The sequence below is a fragment of the Macaca mulatta genome, chromosome 10 (genome assembly GCF_049350105.2).
Source record: "Macaca mulatta isolate MMU2019108-1 chromosome 10, T2T-MMU8v2.0, whole genome shotgun sequence".
In the NCBI taxonomy this organism is placed as follows: Eukaryota; Metazoa; Chordata; class Mammalia; order Primates; family Cercopithecidae; genus Macaca; species Macaca mulatta.
In genome coordinates, this window is record NC_133415.1 from 15,750,396 (window position 1) to 15,772,552 (window position 22,157).

Below are 22,157 nucleotides of genomic sequence, written 5' to 3' on the forward strand. Positions count from 1 at the left end.
ATCTTAAATTGTGTCTTCAGAGAAGCAAAGAACTATCAAGAGCTATAGATAAGCACCTTGGGCAGCATACTTTGAAGTAATCATTAGTTTTCATTTATCCTGCCACTTCACATACATCATGACAGATTACATGGACTACATATAAAGTTATATATAAAAGTGTAATTTGGAGTTTGTGGAATCAGTCTTTTTAACTTTCCTCAGAGTGATACATTGTCATCTTGCAGACCAGATCTGGTGGTTGTAAAGTTTGGTTGAAGACAAAGTTTTATGTGATCCAACTGTGAGATGTTAAGAGGCAAGTTTGAAGATGCTTGAATGAGCATTAGTTGTAATTGATGCTTGTTGCTTTGACTGCATGTTGGTTTGCTTGATGCTGTTTTAGTAACTTAGTGAGTTTCATCTTTAAATGGAATTTATGTTATTTAGTCTGCATTGTGCCAAGACTGATGATTGAAAACCATACACTTTCACAGAACATTGCTTCGTAGCTCTTCCCTTTTCTGCTATTTTTATATCACATGAATCATTGCACATTAAGCCATCTGCAAGGCCTGAATGGAATGAGATAAAAAGCTGCCATCACTTAAATTGACACTTGAAAAGCTGATATTCATTTGGAGTTTATTCCTGATTATCCTTTATATTTTGAAGTTTCAAACTTCATTTCAAGATGGTTGCCAACATCTCTGAGCCAAAAGTATCTCTGATTCACAGCTTCTTTTAGCCTGAAAGTCAAAGGGAGGGGATTCATCCTGTCACCTAGCAGAATCTGTTGGGGACTCACTTCTGTCTCATTTGAGATAATAAGAACAGCAAGTTCCACTCCTGTTTTAAAAGTATATTGGTTTAATCAGCTCAGCAAGCCATCCGGTTTTGCATGGACTTCATAGGAAATAGTAAAAACACAAGGCTCTTCAATTGCCAGATGAATACATCAAAATTGCATGCCTAGAATGTGTCACACCTGTTAGATATTTATCAAAAATTTTCTTAACATAACTTTTTTGAGGATTTAGTGAAAAACAATTAGATAAATGCATGCTTGGGATGTTGCAAAAGAGATTCATGATTAAAAATGAATATTAAGCCGGGTGTGATGGTGTGTACCTGTAGTGCCAGCCATTTGGGAGGCTGAGGTGGAAGGATCACTTGAACCCAGGAGGTTGAGGCTGCAGTGAGTTTTGATCTCGCTATTATACTCCAGCCTGGGTGGCAGAGTGAGACACTGTCTCAATTGAAAAATAAATAAATAACAAAATAAAAATAAATAAATGCTTGTCTGCCGTTTGCAAGAGGCCCTGAGTGGGATCGCAGCCCCTGTGGAGCAGGTCGCAGCCTCTGCCGCGGTCCTCGAACCCCGCCACTGCGCTGGCCTAGGAGCCTGCCCCACCACAGCGGCTGGCAGCTCAGCGATCCGCTGGCAGTAGTTGCAGCCCCCGGGCCCTCTCACGGCAAGCAGCCGTGGGCCTCCTGGGGCAGAAGCCTGTGGTCCACCAGTATGGCCCTCAAGATGGTGAAGGTCATCATCAACTGCATGTTTGACAAGAACCTGCAGGACTTGGTCCGCGGCATCCGAAACCACAAGGGGGATGAGATTGAAGAAGAATGGGGATAGTGGCCACCAAGCGTCTGTCTTCATTGAAGGATGCCCTTGCAGCCCTTGGGCAGTGGAAGCCTTAGAAGGTCTTCTACCTGAGTGACTGCGTGCCTGCCTCCCGGTGTGGACAGCAAGGCCGGCCTGAAGGAGAGCAGCCCTCTGATACCGCACCACTCCCAATACCAGAGGCTGTGTCGGGCATGAGGTGCCAGGAGGGCAGGGAAGTTAAGCAATTTGCCTGCGGGCACCAAGTCACCCTTAGCCCATGTCCCTCTCCCTGGGAACCTGAGTTCTTGCCTTATTGTTACACTTTTCCAGAAGTGGTGTGGCTTCACCTGCCTCTGGCTTAATGAGATCATTTTTGTTCATCTCCATCCCCTTTCCCTTGGTTTTCATCATCTCAGAAGCTCTCCCTAACTGCTTTGGTGACAGTGTGTAACTAACTTATGTATTCTTCAGATTCCTTTTGAGTTGAAGGCATAGCTGATTGGCCTGGATTTTATTCTACTGAGCGTGATTCACCAGATTGGAAATGTGGTTTGCTTCCTGGGAGGACTTTTTCTGCATAGGCAGGATCTCCCAGTGCCCGTCCCTGCCACTTTTAGTGCATGTCACTGAGCAGCCTGTTCTGGGATCCTGAGGACGGGCCACGGGGTCTGTCCAGTGGAGGACCATGCACTCTAGTCTGGGGCGTGGTTTTCAGGGAACTGTACCTGTCTTCACTGGGAAGCCCCTGAGCCTGGGTTTCTTCCTTTGGAATTGGTGTGAGTTGATAATGCCTTCCCTACAGGCATGGGCCCATTCAAGTGTGTATTGGTGGTAGAAACATTTTTAGAGTAGTGCGGGGCCGTCCTTGAAATCCTAGGCTTCCTCGTGGGCCCTGCTATTGGCCAATTGGTGATTCCATGCAGGACACGTGGTGTCTGGGGGCCCTGGCTTTCTCATCAAAAGACCATCTTTATGGCCCAGAAGGTCCTGACTCAGGTGTTCGCTTCTGATTCTGGATGTTCTCTGCAGCTGCTGGAGTTTCCTGATTGGAGAGAAGCACATGACTGTTCAATGACAGTTCTAGTGGTTCCTCCCTCGCTGTGCCCCCAAAAACTCGCTTTTGAAAAGCAGCTACCATGTAGACCACATGTTGTAGGTTCTTCTTCCCACCCACTGCACCCGAAATGCACACTCTTGACAGTGTGCTTTCTCTGCAGCAGTATAGTTTCCAAAAAAAGTTTTTATTTCGTAATAGATTTTCACTTAAAACGTGAGTGTGGCGTCATGGAAACAGCGCTTAGCAATGATTTTGAAAGCCACATGGAAATTCAGCATGATGGAGTGGAAATCGCATGAAGTTTGGGAGATCTGAGTCCAAGTGCTCCGACTGGCTTAATGGGGTGGCCCACGGAGAGCCCCTGTTCTGTCTCCTCCTGTGTGTCGTGGGGACATGGGATGCGTTGCCTCCCTCCTCGTGGAATGGTGCTGAGGATGCTGCAGCAAAACCTGGTTTTCTGCAAGCGCCAGAGTGCTCAGAGAGGTTGTTTAGTTCACTGTTTTCCAGTCCACAGGCTGTGACCTCTTAGTGGGTTGTAAATTCAATTTACTGGGTTATGCTAGGTAAGAAAAAGGAAAACAAACTAGAAAATACCAGCGTGCAGGCACATACAGTAGCTGTCCTGTCTTGAAACTTTGATTTCTGCATATGATTCTTGTGTGCATGTGTGAGCATATTGGGTTACCATGCACAACCCATTAAACTGAGTCCAAAAAGTAAAAAATAAATATAAATAAATAAATGCATACCCACACTCATTTATACTCTTTAACTGTGGATATGTACAAATCTTGCATTTTTAGGTTGAGTAGCAGATGAGTCAGGGTCTCTAAAGCCTTTTCCTACAGTTAGATTCTCTCAATGCACTTTGCTCTGGGCTGCAGAAGGTTGGGTTCCCCTGGACTAAAGTTAGCTGGAATTGCATAAGTTAGGGAGGAGAGTACAGATTTGTTTCAGAGTAAAAAGCTTCTTGGCCAGGTGCGGTGGCTTACGCCTGTAATCCCAACACTTTGGAAGGCCGAGGTGGGCAGATCACGAGGTCAGGAGATCGAGACCATCCTGGCTAACAGGGTGAAACCTCGTCTCTACCAAAAATACAAAAAATTAGCCGAGTGCCTATATAGTCCAGCTACTCGGGAGGCTGAGGCAGGAGAATGGCGTGAACCTGGGAGGCGGAGCTTGCAGTGAGCCAAGATCGTGCCACTGCACTCCAGCCTGAGCGACAGAGCCAGACTCCGTCTCAAAAAAAAAAAAAAAAAAAAAAAGAAGCTTCTTCAGTTATTGCTAGGTTTTTCCTCTTCATAAATAATATCATTATAATACTTTGGCAACATAGTAGTAATAACTCTAGAGCTAATAGAGGGAATGAAATATAGAAATATTTCCCTATTTCATTTCCTTGAGAGAGCCTGAGATCATAGACCAAAAAATGAAGTGACCTCCATAACTAAGTATAACAGACTCTCTATTTTCAGAATAGAAATATCTTAAAAATAGAAAGTTCTAAAAGTCTAAGAATAAAGGAACTATTTTTGTATCTTCAGTTATCCTAATGCATCTTCATGTGATCTTGGGCACGTCACTTAGTACTTCTGTGTACCTCAGCTCCCATTTTGCTAGCATACTGTAAATACTCAAAACACCAACATTTTGTTTGTAGATGGTAGCATTTAGAACATTAATAACATCTTTGTGTTTTTTGTTGTTGTTGTTTTTGTCTTTGAAGGGACTACTGTAATTTTTGCTTAAACATACCCTGTTTGGGGATGATTGCTGTGGGGGGAACATTAATTATTTTAGAGTAATTGTGTTTAGTTTTCATTCTTTATTATTTATTTCTTTGCTTAGCAGACAGAAGGTGGAGCACAGACAGACGGCCAGCAGTCACAGACACAAAGTAGTGAAAATTCAGAGAGTAAATCTACCCCGAAACGGCTGCATGTCTCTAATATTCCTTTCCGCTTCCGGGACCCTGACCTCCGGCAGATGTTTGGGGTAAGTCTCTGAAGTTTTTTTATGGATTTTACAATTAAAGTAGATTTTAATCCCCCAGGTGTGTTATTAGTCATTATTACTTTAGGCTTAAACTACAAATAGATTGAGAAAGATTCTGAGATAAATCGGTCTTTTCATCAGTCTTTAGAAACCTTTTTCTATCATCCAGTCTGCTCTAGACATAGTCTTGCAGGTTGCTGCACGCATAAGGTGGCCCTATGACCCAGTTTGCTGTGACTGAGGGGCTTCTTGTGATGGGAGACTTTCAGTGCTGAAACCAGCATGGTCACCCTACTCACCTACCGAACTCAGTAAACATACCAATATTATGCTTAGTTTCACCTGAAAGAGCAAACGTGCATATTCTTTTAGAGCAATGATTCCTAAACTTGTTTGCACACTGGAAATTACCTGGGAAGCTTAAAAAATATTGATGTCTATGTCTCACATTCTAGGGTTGTGATTTAATTGGCCTGGAGTGTGGCTTGGGCTTAGGTATGTTTACAAGATCCCCAGCTGATACTCATGTGCACTTAAGTTTGGGGACCACTGCTTATTCATCCTGTCGCCTTCTTAGTTTTTTCCTTTGCCTTCCATGTAAGCCCAGCTCAGTACTGCCTTCCTCTCCTCTTATCTGCCTCAACTGCAAGACCAAAGAAACTAGATTCAGGGATGCATTATTGCCACTCTCTACTTAGCTTTGTAATGTCTAAAAAGATTCACGATGTAGAGAATACAGGTTTAGAGGTGGCTCATTAAAGTGGAAAGAGTATAGATTTTGGAGTCAAAGAGTCTGGGTTCAGATTCTATTCGCGTGTGAACTTTGGGATTCATGTAACCTTTTTGAATTTAAATATCATATTTGTAAACATAGAGATAGTAATCTCTGCCTTTCAGAGTGTTATAAATTAAATGAAATAATATTTGTGAAAACAGTACCTCAGTATTTTGTTTTTATAATACTTCGTTGCTCGTACCCCACAGTGTCAAAACCAGTATCTAAAATCATTGTAGAGGATTGGTTTACTACCTCTGATGTATTCTTTCAACTGTTTATTTCCTCCTGAATCACCATCATGAAAAAAGTTAATTGCAAACATTTAAGTTGTTGGGAAGTGAATGGCTGCTAAGGATCTTAATTTTTTCTGAGCCTGTGTGTTTTTGCTTTTTGAATTTGACCAAACTCTTAACCCAGAGATAATCAATAGGTTTTGTTTTGTTTTGTTTTGTTTTTCTAATTCCACTAGGATAGCTGCCTGGTACTTTATTAGAAAAGCAAATGCTCTTCTTTGAGTCTTTGTGCCCACTTCATGGTGACAAGACACTGGGGCAACATTCTTTCATTTTTAGCTGACTACCTGGATATATTTTCCACACTAAAGAGAAGGCCAGAGTTGATGTTCTTGAAGTATTTGGAGAGCTTTACACAGAAAGTGGTAACCAGATATTTTCCATTTCTTCAGAGAAGAGAACAACAGAAAATAAAGGGCAGCATAAAGGACTTGGGTTATGCAGAAGAAACTTCTCGGGAGCCTGAGTTATTAGGCTCTCTACTGAATTATCAGAACTTATATAAAATCTTAGTCTCTGGAGGTCTGTGAGAATGGAGTACATTCTCATCTGCCAGAGGTTTGTTTTCTCTTGAGTCAGAAAAATAGCGTCCATTGCAGATCTGCCTGGGCCAGTTAGTGATTTCTTGAAATGTATTATGCCCTTCTCATAAGGCATAAAGTGCAAAAGAAATAACTTTTTCCTTACCAGAGATACCTAGTTGCTTTATTTTCTTCCATATTGTGACTCTCTATTACTTAGAAGAACAGTAGCCATGGTAAAGAGCAGGCATTCCACGCTCCATTTCATTAGCTTCATAAACTTGACGAATAGCGTCTTTTAGCCTCGTTCTCCTTAACCATAAAAGGAATGTGATCCTTACTCCAGAAGGATATTATAAGAATGCACTAGAAAATATAAAACAAAACAAACTCCAAAGCACCATGCAAATCTTAGTTTTATAGGATAAGCATAAATGTCCTCCCATGTAAAATAAGACATTTTCCTTTTTCCATGGTTTTTCTATTAAACCAAACCAAGATGTCTTACTGTAGAAAACTTGGGTTATTAATACAAGTTTTTTGATAAAGATAGTAATGATTGAATCCAGTGGAACGGCATGATTTCTGTTTTGCTCTTTCCCTTTTTCAGTTTTTTTCACATTTCCCAAAGTCTGCTTTGAAACCCAAGTGAAGTAGATAATCAGGTATGACTCCAATACTCAGAGGGAAATATGAGCCAAAAAGATATCTGGAAATTTTCTGCATGTACCTTCAATTCATTTCATCCAAGCATTGATTAAACAGTTTTGTCTCTTTTTATATACTTTCCCCCTAAATAATGATTGTGTTTTGTGTAACCCTCTAGTCGGCTATTTAGCTACATAACAATAGAGTTTAGGCTTTGTGTCTTTAGTTTTTGCTTGCTTTTCTGAATGTTAAAATGTTTAAAGAATTACTAAAGAGAGGTGTTATTTAAAATATTCTTGATGTTTGTTGTAGAAATATTAAAGTGGTGAATAGCATGTAGCCTATAGAAGTGGTAACACAGATATATATTGACTTAGATAGTTGTTCATAATCTATTGCTAAGTTAAAAAAATAAAAGCAATATATGCTTTGGGAGGCTGAGGCGGGCGGATCACATGAAGTCAAGAGTTCGAGACCAGGCTGGTCAACGTGGTAAAAGCCCCTCTCTACTAAAAATACAAAAATTAGCTGGGCGTGGTGGCGGGCACTCGTAATCCCAGCTACTCGGGAGGCTGAGGCAGGAGAATAGCTTGAACCCAGGAGGCACAGGTTACAGTGAGCCAAGATCGTGCCACTGGACTCCAGCCTGGGTGACAGTTCAAGACTCTTTTTTTTTTTTTTTTTTTTTTTAAATAACAAGCAAATTATAGAATGTATCTGATGTCTATGGTTACTTATCTCTACATGCCTGAGGGAAAGCCTGGAATGCTGTGTACTAAAACCTATCGATGATAGGATTGCATATGATTTTTATTTTTTTGTGATGGAGTTTCGCTCTTGTTGCCCAGGCTGGAGTGCAATGGCGCGATCTCAGCGCACTGCAACCTCCACCTCCCGGGTTCAAGCGATTCTCCTGCCTCAGCCTCCTGAGTAGCTGGGATTACAGGCACACGCCACCACGCCCGGCTAATTTTGTATTTTTAGTAGAGACGGAGTTTCTCCATGTTGGTCAGGCTGGTCTTGAACTCCTCACCTCAGTTGATCCGCCTGCCTCAGCCTCCCAAAGTGCTGGGATTACAGGCGTGAGCCACCGTGCCCGGCCGCAGATGATCTTTATTTTCTGTTTTCCCTTTTCCTTTTGTTTATGTTTTCTGCTTTTCATATAGTGAATATACTTTGTATTAAAAAAAGGAGGGGAATAGCCTTCTATAGTATATTATTCTACTTACTAGGATTTGCTTTTCAAATGAGACTGTTTTAAAAAATAAAGAGATGTAGTTAGGAAAATTCCAAGTTCTTGTCCCCATACAACATCTAATGGGCTAACACTGTGAATAACTTTCAACAACAGCTTCCACACAGAGAGGTGGATAAATTGCCTGAGTGAGTGAACTGAGAAAGGAGAAACTGTCAGCTCAGCAATGAGGAAAAATCAGAAACTGCTATTGGAACTTACTAACAAATACAAACATAGAAGTTAAATAAGGAGTTTACAGAAGAAGAAAAATAAACTATTCCCATTTCAGAAGAGAACAAAATATGTGGATAAAAACCTGACCATAAGTAAATGTTTTTATTTTTATCTCTGCAGCAGTTCGGCAAAATCCTAGATGTAGAAATAATCTTTAATGAACGTGGCTCTAAGGTAAGCTCCATTTCAGTGTCAAGTGTGCTTGATTTCTTTTTGAGTTTTGTGTTCTTTTAAATAGCAAGTATTCAGAAAACATAAACTGTTTTCAAGCCTGCATAAAAGTATCCTAAGTCCCCGTCTCTACTAAAAATACAGAAAAATTAGCCTGGCGTGGTAGCGGGTGCCTGTAGTCCCAGCTACTCTGGAGGCTGAGGCAGGAGAATGGCGTGAGCCCGGGAGGCGGAACTTGCAGTGAGCTGAGATGGCGCCACTGCACTCTAGCCTGGGCAACACAGCGAGACTCTGTCTCAAAAAAAAAAACAAAAAACAAAAGTATCCTAAGTGTCTACCTTAAGGTAGATTATCTCTAAAAATAAGCTACCACATGGCCAAACTTTATTCTGATACTTATACAGGGGTGGAGGGCTGATAAAGTAAGAAGCAGAGAAGGTTGAGGGAAGAGTGGGGCATAAAGAACACAGGATGTAGGAGATGACAGTGCTTTATGAGCCTTAAATTTGGCCTCAGCTTTCTCCATTTAAAGAAGGAGCACAAAGACTTTAAAAAAGTGAAATTCTATGAGAATTCTATTCTGAATTCTATCAGAACAATTCAGCCAAAATCCAACTTCAAAACAACATACTTAGAACAAGTTTAATGCTTTGATTATTCAGTTAACTTGCAGTCTCTTTTGAAAATTGTGATAACACTTAAACAGAGTGAGAAATAACTGAGGAATTTAGTATGAACTGATTTCCTCCTTTAAGTTCTACCCACATAGGCAATCCTCAGGATGTAGAGTCACCTAAATCACAAGTACAGTGAGTTAGATTTTTTTGCATAAGAATGAAAGTATGTGTGTACTTTTATGTGTGTATTTTCCTCTAAATGTGTTCTATATAAGAACTGAAGTTTTTAATTAAAATTTATTTCCCCTATTAGGCTGGGCGGGGTGGCTCACGCCTGTAATCCCAGCACTTTGGGAGGCCGAGGCGGGCGGATCACCTGAGGTCAAGAGTTCAAGACCAGCCTGGCCAACATGGTGAAACTCCGTCTCTACTTAAAATACAAAAATTAGCCGGGCACGGTGGCACACGCCTGTAATCCCAGCTACTCGGGAGACTGAGGCAGGAGAATCACTTGAACCCAGGAGGCAGAGGTTACAGTGAACCGAGATTGTGCCACTACATTCCAACCTGGGCAACAGAGCAAGACTATCTCAAAATAAATAAATAAATAAAAATTATTTCCCCTATTTACTATTTTAAATTCCCAATCTATATGATTTAGAATTTCCACGCATTAAAAGAAACAGCAATGTTTTTAGGAACAAGGGAATAGCGAAGTCTTACAGTGGTGTTATGAAAAAAAAAGTTTTTGATGAGCTGAATTTTTGGACATGTTACTTGAGAGTTTTCTCACTGCTTATTAAATGAAATACATCCTACTGGAACCATCAGCCATAGCCAAGCCTATAAATATTTACCTTGCTGTTGCTACTTTGATTTGTTAGGTTAGAGCAATTTTTTACTTAATTATCATTTGGTCATCACTGAACTTTGAAAATAGCTTTTGGTTATGGTTAAATCTCTTAAACATGTAATTTGAGGGAAAGCTAAATAAAGCCAATAAATGAGCTAATATTTACCTCTCCAATTTCATACTCCAAATTCACCATACTTTGGGAATTGATAACAGAGTTTATATACCTCCTGCCCCCATCTGTACACATAAAAATGTATGTGCTGTTCTAATGCTACTTATTATTGCCTTCCTTTGTAGAATGTATCAACACTAAAAGTATTTAATTCTGACTATAATAATTATTTGTTAATTATTAAAGAGGTAATTATACTCTAAGCTTCCAGTTTTCAGTTAAAACAAAAATGATTAATATGCCTATACAGAACTTTCTCCAGCACTTGGTAAGTATTTTTTAAAGTGAAGTCTATTTAGAGTGCAACCAGTAAACTATTTATGCTTGTAATTTTTCTCACAATGGATTTCTGTTCCTTTGTTGCATTGTTTGTGTTTATTTTGTGTGATATTTTTTAGCTACAAGGTGGGAAAATGACAGTGGTTTAGAGATAAGAAGCACATGAGTGTAAATAAATATATGGAGATTATTGGCCACTCTGTAAACTATCTGAAGTAGTAGTTTTAAATATTTTTACTTGTGAGTGTATGTACTTAAAATATTCTTAACTAGAGTCTAACAACTAGAAGGCCAGTGTAGCTTCATCAGGCATTGAGGACTTGTTCCTTACCAAGAAAATAATTTGAATTATTGTGAAGCAAAGGAAATTGATCTTTCTTGAGGCTTATTTCATTGACTTTAAGAATTTGCCTGCTATCAATTTCTTTTTCTTTTTCTTTTTTTTTGAGGTAGAGTCTCACTCTGTTGCCCAGGCTAGAGTTGCAGTGGCACAGTCTTGACTCACTGCAACCTCCGCCTCCTGGGTTCAAGCGATTCTTGTGCCTCAGCCTCCAGAGTAGCTGGGATAACAGGCACGCACTACCACCCCTGGCTAATTTTTGATATTTTTAGTACAGACAGGGTTTCACCATGTTGGCCAGGCTGGTCTCAAACTCCTGGTCTCAAATGATCTGCCTGCCTTGGCCTCCCACAGTACTGGGATTACAGGTGTGAGCCACCGCATCCTGGCCCCACTTTGTTTAACATTTACCTCATCCAGTTACTTCTCCCGTGTAATTTTCATTTGAAAGTAATGACATGAGCTTTCTTTTGGGAAATCTAAAAGCATAGGCTGCTTCTGTCAGCTTGATGCTGTATCCTCACTGCCCCATTTTTCTTTGGGCTGCTAAAGGGTTCACAGACTCTGTACTGATTGGTAAATGTTTTAAAAACAAAGCACAGAATTCAGAATTGCCCTGAATCTGCCTTCAAGGACTGATAAAAACCTTGTTTTTGTCCTTCAGAGCTTTCTTAACTGCTACCTAAAGTTCTTTGCTGGAATGGGTGCCCTTGGAACTGTTCTGAGGCTCCTAATAGAGATTTACTTTGGAATCAAACCCATGGATGCCTCCTCTGGGATCCACCTAAGATAAATTAATGAGCAGTTTCTGTTTTGTGAATTAAGTTTAGTGTCCTATTCCTTTTATATGTTTGAGGTTGACTGTAAAATTACAGAATATTTTGAAAATAACCAGAGAAAAGGAGGCTTTATATAGTCCTGTTGTGTAGTGAAGAGCTCCTCTAACTTTCAAACAGAGTGCTTTTCTGTACAGAAATTAGCTTTATTGAATTTTTTTAGAGCAGTAATGGAAAAACTCGTCACAAAATAACTCTAAGATAGCAATACTTACATGTAAAACCGTGTTTAATCAAATTGTTCCAAAACAAAAAGCAACTCCTTCCCGTATCTTATTTTGTATAATAAGACCATCACCCAGGGTTTTAGAATATACCCATTTGAAAACATGAGTAGACGGTGTTCCACTGCCATGATCACAGCCTCCTTGTCTGCCAGTATTCTTCTTTTTCCAGCTTGCCTTTAGAGTAGAATTACTCTATAGTAGTTTTTTCTTTGTTGTTGACTAGTTTTTCCTTTTTTCCTTCTTTTACCTTCATATTCTAGATTTGGTTTACTTAGATTATGGAATGAATATATATCATATTTGTGCACACACATGCATACATATATGTTTAAATTATTTCATGTGAATTTTAGTCTTTTTACTCCCTAATCCTTTGTAAAAACATAGAATCAGCCATCCTGGCTAACACAGTGAAACCCTGTCTCTACTAAAAATACAAAGCAAAAAAAAAAATTAACCGGGCGTGGTGGTGGGCTCCTGTGGTCCCAGCTACTCAGGAGGCTGAGGCAGGAGAATGGCATAAACCTGGGAGGTGGAGCTTGCAGTGAGCCGAGATGGCATCACTGCACTCCAGCCTGTGTGACAAAGTGAGACCCAATCTCAAAAAATAAAATAAATAAACAAACAAACAAACATAGAATCACCTGTATCTAAGTTTCTTTGATTAACTGAAACAGAGATAGACTAGCCTTTTGAAAATGTACTATTAAGATATAGGATGGAAAATTGTACTCCTGCCAAAAAATTAACCAATTTATTCAAATAGAACTTAGAAAATTATTATATGAGTTTATGTAGCTTTATTAATTCTCCAAGTTTCACCAGTAATGAAAGATTATTAACACAAATAATAAGATCATGCCTAGTTAGAGTGACCGTATGTCCTGGCTTATCCAGGATAGCCCCGGTTTAAACCTATTGTCTTCGCATAATTATTAATAAATGACCCCTTTCTCCCTCAAAGTGTCCCAGTTTGAATGATAAACTATTGTTTACTCTCCGTATATATCCTTTAGGTAGCATCTTAAAAAAGCAGTCTTTCAAAAGGAAAACATGATGCTTAATGAAAAGTATAAAGAAAAAGATACATAGTTTATTGAAGAGGAATGTTCACTACTGATATTCTCATGTATCCTTCTAGTCTTATTTTCTCATATAGAACCTTAAAACATAACCCAAAATGGTCACCTAGTTCAACCCCCTGTATTCTTGACCTTGCATTCTCTGCTAGAAATTTTTAGTGATTAAGAACTTGTTTTTTTCAAAAGTTATTCCATTGTGGATCAGACTTTCTACCATCTTATTCACCATCATCCAACCACAGAACAATTTTTGGTGATAATTATCAAACTTATTAAATAAAGAAATACACAGATTGTAACATTTACGTTTTCTATAAATTTTTGCCAGAATATTTTGGTATATCATCTCTTGCATGGATATGTATTAAGATATTGAATGTGTTGAAACTGTTCAGCTCTTCAGGTAGTGCTTATTAAGTCCACTAAAGAACTACAAATATTATACAGCCCAGAAGTAATTACTGAGATTTCTAGCAATTTTTTTTTCTTTTTTCTAAAATCAATAGATACTAGATGTACATATTTTCAGGGTATATGTGATAATCCGATACATTCATATAATCAAATCAGAGTAATTGGGATAGCTATCACCTTAAATATTTATCTTTTCTTTACACTAGGACCATAGCAAATATTTGCTTAACATGTTCTCATTACTTTTCTCAGGTGGATTTCTGGAATAATGGGGATCTAGGTTTAGGTTGGGCTTAAGTTTAGGCTGTAGTTAGGGGAGATAAAACACCTATTCCCATTCCTTAGACACAAGTAATTTGCTATAATGTTTTTCCTATTATCATGGCTTTTAATTTCATGCAAAGGGAAATTATTTCTTTCAAAGTATTATCAAAATACTTTTTTGGAAGTTACAGTAAGTAGGCCTTTGTGACTTTCAGTAGAACTTGATAGGTAATGTTGGAGTGAAATGGCTTTTTTTATTATATTTGAAACTGAATTAACAGTGCATGTGTTTCTGAAGGGCTTAATTTTTTGTTTTTGTTTTTTTTTTCTTTTGTTACCATTATGGGCTTTAGTTTTATTTTTTATTTTTTATTTTTTTTTTATTTCTGTGTTCTGGCCATACCCAGGAGATCCGTCTGCTTTTGATTTCTCCCTTAAAAGTTACATGGTAAATTTTCTTTCTCATTCTTCTGAGATCGAAAAATTCAAAAATTATACAAATTTTAATAATATTTTTACAATGTTCATTCTATTGCTTGTTATTTATTGCAGTCTGAGGCCAGACTAAAAAGGTGACAGTTACTTGGCTCCTATATGTCCTCGATGATGTCAAGGCAGGCTGTGAAATTGTTGTCACACTTTGTAGAAGTTTTAACTACAACCATACACCTAATAAATATACCATTCTTCAGTTTCCAGAAGTCAGCTGGTAAATCACTCATGTAACACTGGTGTGTTTAAATGTTTAATTTAGAAGGACTTTGAGGACTGCGAACTTAGAGGAGTATAAAGTGTAGAGACCTGCATTGCCCAGCACAGTGGTCACATTTAGCACTTGAAATTTGGAGAGTTTAAACTGAGGTGTGCCTATAAGGGTAAAATGGACACCATTTCAGAATTAGCACAAAAAAAGAATGCTAACTCTCACTAATAATGTTTTAATATTGATATCATATTGAAGTGTTATGTGTATATATTGGGTTAAATAAAATACATTGTTAAAATTAATCTCACCTGTTTCTACTTTTTAAATGTGATTATTAGAAAATTTTAAATTATATATGTGGTTTGTATTATATTTCTCTCTGTAGTGCTAGTGTAGACAGACATGTCAAAATCATTTTTTAATTAAAAAATAAAGTTTACTTTTTTAAATCTGGTTTTATTAACAGGAGTTTAGATAACAAAAATTCTCCATCTGTTTACATAGCTGAAATATTTCCTCTTGTTCAGAATTTGAGATTAAATCTATTTGTTACAGATTATGTAATCTATTTGTTATATATATTATACCTGTGTAGACTGGTTCAGTGTTTGATAGGTTGTATGATCATTTAGAAGCTGTTCTACGATCATTTGGAAGTTGTTCTAAGGAAAATATTTAGATTTAGACATAATTTTACTAACTTTTTTTTTCCAAAGCAAGAGATCAGAATGACCAACTTAATTCGGTTTCTAAGAGCAAAGTGACAAAACATGAGTTCATGTAAGCAGGCTTTTCTACTGATGACTTTTAAACCTGGATAATCTGTGAACATCTTTAGCACAGTTTCTGGCACCTTTTCTAAAATGCTAAATTTTATTGAAGAAATAGTGTATTCTAAAAATGTTTTAAGATCTGAGTTCATGTTATTGAAACTAAATTGTGAGTGTGATAGATAAGGAAGCATGTTTGGGTTGATGGAAAATCACCTGTTTAAAGTTTAAACATGAGAGAAAAGTATTTAAGAACAGAACTTCAAAAAATTCTACTAATACCTCTCACCTTCCTAATCATGGACTTTAATTCTAAGAGGTATGTATTAATTCCCTATGACTTCTGAACAGATTACCACAAATTGGGTGGCTTAAAACCACACATTTATTATCTTACAGCCCTGGAGGTCAGAAGTCCAAAATGGGTCTCACAAGGCTAAAATCAGTGTGTTGGGTTCTTGAGGAGGCTCTAAGGGATCATCTGTTTTCTCACCTTTTCTAACTTCTAGAGGCTGCCCACATTTCTTGGACTATAGCTCCCTTCTGTCTTCAGAGCCAGCAATGGCCAGTCAAGTCTTTCTCAGGCTGCTTTACTCTGATTCGGACTCTCCTGTGTCCGCTTTTCACTTATAAGCACAGTACAGTGGCCACATTGGGCCACTGTATTATATTGGGCCCAACCGGATAATCCAGGATAATCTCTCTATCTCAAGATCATTAACTTAATCGCATCTGCAAAATCCCTTTTGCTGTGTAAGGTAACATATTCACTGGCTCTGGGGATTAGGATGTGGACAACTTTAGGAAGCCATTGTTTGCCCTATTGCAAGGTCTGTTTGTCTTCAAAGCAAATAAAGAAATCCTCTTACCTTTATGTTTCATACTAAGGAGTCCCAGCGCATCAACAAGGCCTTCTTCCTCCTATCACCCCAGGGAAAAGATGCTTATAAAGATTGCTTTATTTTTATATTTTTGGCATCTTGATTCGCATTTCCTTTGGTGTATAAGCATCTTTCTTTATGAAACACTTTTAAAACATTTGAAAGTGAAATTTTGTTCCAGAATGTTAAAGTCATTATTGAGAAAATCTTATCCAAGCAGACATTAATGTTAAACTTTGTCATTTGCTGACTGTAAAATTTCAGTGCTCATCATACCACCTTCCATTCTTTTGGATGCAGTTATCACTAATGTTCTTTCAACACATTTCAGAAAAGAAGGTTATGGAAGATATTTAGCAATTAGATTTGAAAAAAATATAAGGCTTTTAGGACTAATATCATTTAGTAAATAGAATACTGAACTGAGATTTGAAAAGGCTTAGAATTTTCTCACCATTAGCTGTATATCCTTGTGTATTTAATCTCAGTTTGACTCAGTTTCTTTACCTTCAACATGAAACCAACATGTCTATTCTTTTTACTTCATGGTTATATTTAAGAAGACAAACTAGTACGTATATTTGTATGTGGGTGTGTAGATATAGTCATAATGCTAATATCAAAAACCTAGGTCTTAGTTTTCATATAACTTAATAGTAATCCAACTATTAATTTACAATGTATTAATTTAACCTAAGTCATAAAATATATGACTGTGAGGACCAGTTGAAATACAGCCAAAATTCTTCTAAAGTGTGATATTAAAATTCATCACTCTCTGTGACCTTTCTTTAAAAGTTTGACTTTCCTGTTGGAGGACTCACCAGGATTAGAGAACTGGCAGCTTGTCTTCAGCAGGTGCTAGTGTAGATGACAAATGGTGTAACTAATTATTAATGTGCGCCTTTTTATACCTTGTGGTGTCAAAGTGGCTATAAATGTTGATATCAACATTTCATTTATGAAAATATGTTCCTGTTGATATTTTCAACAAACTTATACATTCTTTAGGAGAATATTAACTGAAGTTACCAGTAGTAATTCTTTCCAAGCAACGTACGTTTTAAAATCTCCATCAGCTTAGCGTTGCACTTTCAAGGGTATTTGTGATGTCCAAATTGTGGGTAGAGATCATCCATTGGAATTCTCCAAAACGCCACCCACCCACATAATCACTTAGAATGCTGAGTTACCGGATCCTTCAAAACAATGGAGTTGCTTTTATAAAATCTTATTGAGCAACGTGCTTTGTTTACCGTGTCAGTTAAGAACATGGTTTATATAGAGAGAAGTATGCTCATGTTATTAAGCAGCTAGGCAGAACTTCAATTAAAATTAAAGGGTTCTGGGTTATCCCATAATGGAATGTTCAAAAAATGCTAGCAGGACAATGAAGTTATTGGCAAATGAAGACTTTGCAGAAAATCCTAAGACTTTACCACTTTGCAGATATAAGCAGCGTGGAAATTGTTTGTAAAATTACAGCTGCAGAGTAGAACAATAAGAACAGAGCAACTAGAATGAAGTGAATATGATGTTTTAGGAAAGTCTTATAAGTATGTAGTAAACGCTCCTAGTGTTAAAATTGGTAGTACGTGAATGTCGGAGTGAAGGTAGTCAACTCCCTGGTGTCCTGGTTTGTCTACTTGATGAGTTAAAGCTCCACTCCATTTTTGTAGTATCTTGCAAGGAACAAATAAATTAATCCTAACTTACTGTACCAGCTGCACTGCTGTTTTCCGATATCCTTTTTCTACTGAATAGTGAACAACTGATGTCACTAATGTAGATCTCGTTCCCATTGCCTGTTGACTGTTCCTTTTTTCTCTATATATAGAAAGTTACTACTACCTTTAATAGCAGATATAAAAATCAATAAGTGAGTAATTTAGGCGAATTTGGGTTAGCAGTTTTCTGAAATTCAATTGAACATATTTTTACTCTGAGTGTCAATCTGGTCATTTAAAATGGGCATTGAAGAAAAGTTATAATTGACCACTGCTTAGCGATATTTTTATTTGCTTAGAAGAGCATGAATGCTTTTCTCTTCCACACCCAGTACATACAAAATTATACAACAACTATGTCCTAAATTATCCTGTTCCCAAAGGAATAGTAGTGATATAAGCAGCCGGCAACATGGGGCTAAAATGATTAGACCTACTTTAAAAAAAATCTCATTGTGCAACGTTGAACCTGAATGTCAGATTTCATGTAGCAGTTACTGGGAAATAATGGATTTGGGATGTCAGAGAGTCAACTTAATTAAGTCTTTTTTGGTATTACATAAAGGGGCATATATATTAAATTAATAACATGAATTGAGAGAGAAAGGTAGAACGTTAAAAAATCTTCAGATTCTTGGTTGAATAGTTTGACCCAAGTAACTCTGTACCTTAATTTTGGTCTGGCCTCGTATGCTTTATGTTTTATTTTATTGTGACATTGCTGTTAATTATTATTATTATTACAGTTCTTTATTCTTTTATTGGATTTAATTTCCCTTCACAAATATGCATGGACCAAAAATGTGACTTTGGGAGACTATTGCTGAGTTGTTGCTGATGTCAGTTTCATACTATGATATTTTTTCTCTATTTACCAAGAGATCAGTATTTCAATATAACGATGTGCATGTTTTCCCCCCTTCTCCCGCTGCATGCAGGGATTCGGGTTCGTAACTTTCGAGAATAGTGCTGATGCAGACAGGGCCAGGGAGAAATTACACGGCACCGTGGTAGAGGGCCGTAAAATCGAGGTGCATGTCTTTAATAATTCAATTTCTGGTTTTATATTTTTATTTCTGTTTTTTCGTATTGCCTCACTTGTTTCACATTTGGAACCCTGTCTTGTGTGTGCGTGTGCACATGTATGTGTGTTTGTATCTCTGTCTTCACCTTCTTGCACTAAAATGTATAAAAGTAACACTTCTATCTGCCTCCCTCCTCATTTATTGGTTGTTTGGGGGTTTTAATTTTGACTTTTTGTGTGTGCGTGTGTGTGTGTGTTTTTCATTTATGTTTTTCCTTCAAAATGTTCATCCTTCTGCTCTCTTGATTTTTTTCCTTTGCTTCAGTTTGCAGTACTCTGAATTCCTGTGATCAGGCCTAAGCAAAACTAATGTTAAATTGTCTAAAAACTATCCAGTTTATAACACTGTGTTCTATAATGAATCAAGGGGCCAGCCAATATCCTCTCTCTTGGGAGGCCAGTTCGCCTCTTTGTGCACATGATAAGCACGGAATAGAAGATTCTAGAGATTGTGGGGAGGGAGGAAATAATCCAAAACTCATGTAGTTTTTGAATATATCTAATATCAAGAATTTTGATATCTAAATTTTTATGGATAAAATTCTTAAACAGAGGGTTTGATGGCTGGCTGGCGAATGTACTGTGATGATGACTAAGTCTGCCACCTGGTATTCACCAGCCCTTTTTGATAACACATCGAAGGTTAACTGGCTCCTTTCCCCTTTCCCAATTTTTTAAAGTATTAAATGTAAAAGCCACCATTTTGAGTAAGATGTCTGCATATTTTGCTTTTTTTCCCCTCCTTTCCAATGGTTTAGCATTTAGGGCCCTTCACTTGACTCACTCTTTCCATGGTAACTATACACAATGCTGGCGATGGTGCCCGTTGGCGGTAAGTGAAAAAAGCACTAGAGAAGAAGCTTTTAAAAATGTAATTACAAAACAATTAAATAAGAAAGAAAAAGTCCATCTGCCATCTCACATTAACACTACAAAATGTGATTTGACTTGTTGTTCCTCTTCCTTTTCCTTTCCCCCTTTTATTTTCAATGCTGTTGAGTAATGCCGCCTGGATTTTGGATGTACATATTGTTTTGTAGCAGTCTGAGCTGTTTGATTACTGACTTCATGGTGATTTTTTTCCCCTTGCACATCTTACTCAGAGTTACTGAACTCCAGTTTGGCTGGTTTTATTAATGCACTTCCTGCCCCTACATCCTTCCCTACTTTTCCTGTTTCCCAAATCCCCGTTTGTAGCTCTGATTGTTCTTTCTTTGCCCGTTACACCCTTCCTGACTTTCTCTTTTCTTTTTCCCTACCTTATTCTCTTTTTCCAAATCCTTGCTCCTGTCCTTTTCCCTATTCTTCCTTTCCCATCCCTTCAGTTACACGCAGCTGTTGGTCTCTTTTGCTGACTGGTGGTTTCTGATTGGTTCTGGCCATTTTTCCTTTTAAGTGCTTGGTTGCTTTCTGCTCCAGCAGCTGGTTTCAGCTCTTGCTCCATTCTAATCCTTGTCTGTGAGAACCTTGCTTTTCACTTTCTCCCCTCTTTCCAAAATTTATTGTTTTTTCTTTCTTTTATTTGTGTGTGTGTGTTTTTTAACTGCATGCTCTCAGTCTCATCATTGTTGTATCCCATTCTTTCTTTTTAAATGTGAAATGTTTATATTATTTGGTGGATGAAACTAGAGTAAATGGAGTTTCAAGCTCTTTCCTCATGTAGGGGAAGTATCACTGTACAAATCTCAAAAGACATAGGAAGTTTTTTTAGTTCTAATTCTACCTAAAATTGGTCTTTTCATCACACAAATTTATTACCATACAAATTGAACACAATGTAAATTTGAAGAGGCAAAAATAAGACATTTCTACTTTATGCTGCTTTTTTCAATTGGCATGTTTTATGACCTGACAACACAGTGTAAGTCAAGTTCTATGGTGGGACTTTACCCTCCTTGCAAGAGCTTTGAGGCTGGTTCTGTCACTGGGCTGCAGTATGCTGGCATCTCAGTTCCATTCATCTTTTCTTCAGCAGCACCGTCTTTGTAGCGCCTGCTTACTCTCGTACTGAGAATGCTTTAAAATACGCAGTTCTGTAATGAGGGTGGAGAGTGCCATAAAACAAAATAAATAAACACTTGATTTTCTCAATTCTTTTAAGTGCCTACTTTAAGGGCTTTTTTAAAAGTTTTGTTCCTGAGTTGATAGACCATATAGTCTAGAAAATTCAGAATGGTCCTGAAGGCTGTCAACATGGGAATCTTAGGTTTCTATATTTGTTTACTGACGTCAGACAGTAAAAATCTCGGACAGACGTATTTAAAATGCTGAACATTAGGACAGGTGAAATCAGATTTATTTTATCACCTTTCCATCAATCTGTTTCATAACCCATGTGGCAAGCCTCTGTTTTATTAACAAACTTCAAAGTGAATTGCTAATATAGTTGTTTCCTATTTACTTTTTTCTATGTTTTCCTTAGTGCAGAGATTTCTCTGTTTAAAAGATGTCCAAAGATTTTGCAAATGTATTGTCTTTGGAGTACTGATATTTGGAAACCAAGAAACTCATTTTACTCTTGTTATCCTCATTTAATAAGAACTTTAATTAAAACACTATATATTAATATTTTATATTGCTGTGTTAATTATTTAAATCAATGCTCCCAGAAATTTGCATTTTAAACTAAGTACTATGTTACTGGATGTGCAACTTTATGTTCCCTAATGTGGTCCACTTCTTCCCTGCCCTTTTTTCTCCTTGTTATTTTTAGGTGAATAATGCTACAGCACGTGTAATGACCAATAAGAAGATGGTCACACCATATGCAAATGGTAAGAAATTATAAATCATCTTCGAAAGAGTGTTTATTCTTCTGTAAATATATTAAGTTTTTATAAACTTCTAAGAATCTTTATTTCAGTCTTAAGACAGTTTAATTTGCATTGAAGAGTCTCTTTACCTGGGAGAGTATTTTATGTTTACAACATAACTTTGTCATTACAATTGAGCTATGTTTTTTAGGTATTAAGGTGTTATGTTCTAAGTAAAGTTCATCTTTTACACAGTGCAAACATGCTATCTAGTTGCCTACTAACCCAAATTGGATCCCACCTGAGCACCTTCTTTTTCAGGTGCTGTAGCTCTTTGTAATATGTTAGACTTGTCCGTAATACCCCTGGATGCCCACTGACTCTCACTTCTACTTCTGACTCTCATTCATCTGAGCATAAGTGGAATAAGTTATGATTTTGGACCCATTGCTCTCCTTAGGCCTAGAGGTAACAGCCATGGGTATGGTTGTGTGTGTGCCATTTTCTATTTCATGATTACATATTATATAGTAAGGTTTATAAGTGTTTCTCATTGAGAAGGAAATTTTCTATGAATAATTTGTTACATCAGTTACCAAATTTAATCTAGACTCATGGTCTCTGAAT

General features: G+C 37.6%; 1 protein-coding gene across 51 annotated transcripts in view; it reads left to right on the forward strand.

Moving 5' to 3' along the window:
• Positions 1–22,157, forward strand: part of RBFOX2 (RNA binding fox-1 homolog 2) — a 295,158-nt gene that overhangs the window by 246,761 nt on the left and 26,240 nt on the right. For 18 of the 51 annotated variants that reach the window (XM_077948062.1, XM_077948060.1, XM_077948069.1 and 15 more), the window contains 4 exons: positions 4,497–4,640; positions 8,472–8,525; positions 18,632–18,724; positions 21,491–21,551. In XM_077948062.1, the coding sequence (XP_077804188.1) occupies positions 4,497–4,640; positions 8,472–8,525; positions 18,632–18,724; positions 21,491–21,551 (352 nt within the window). 51 annotated transcript variants of the gene reach the window in all.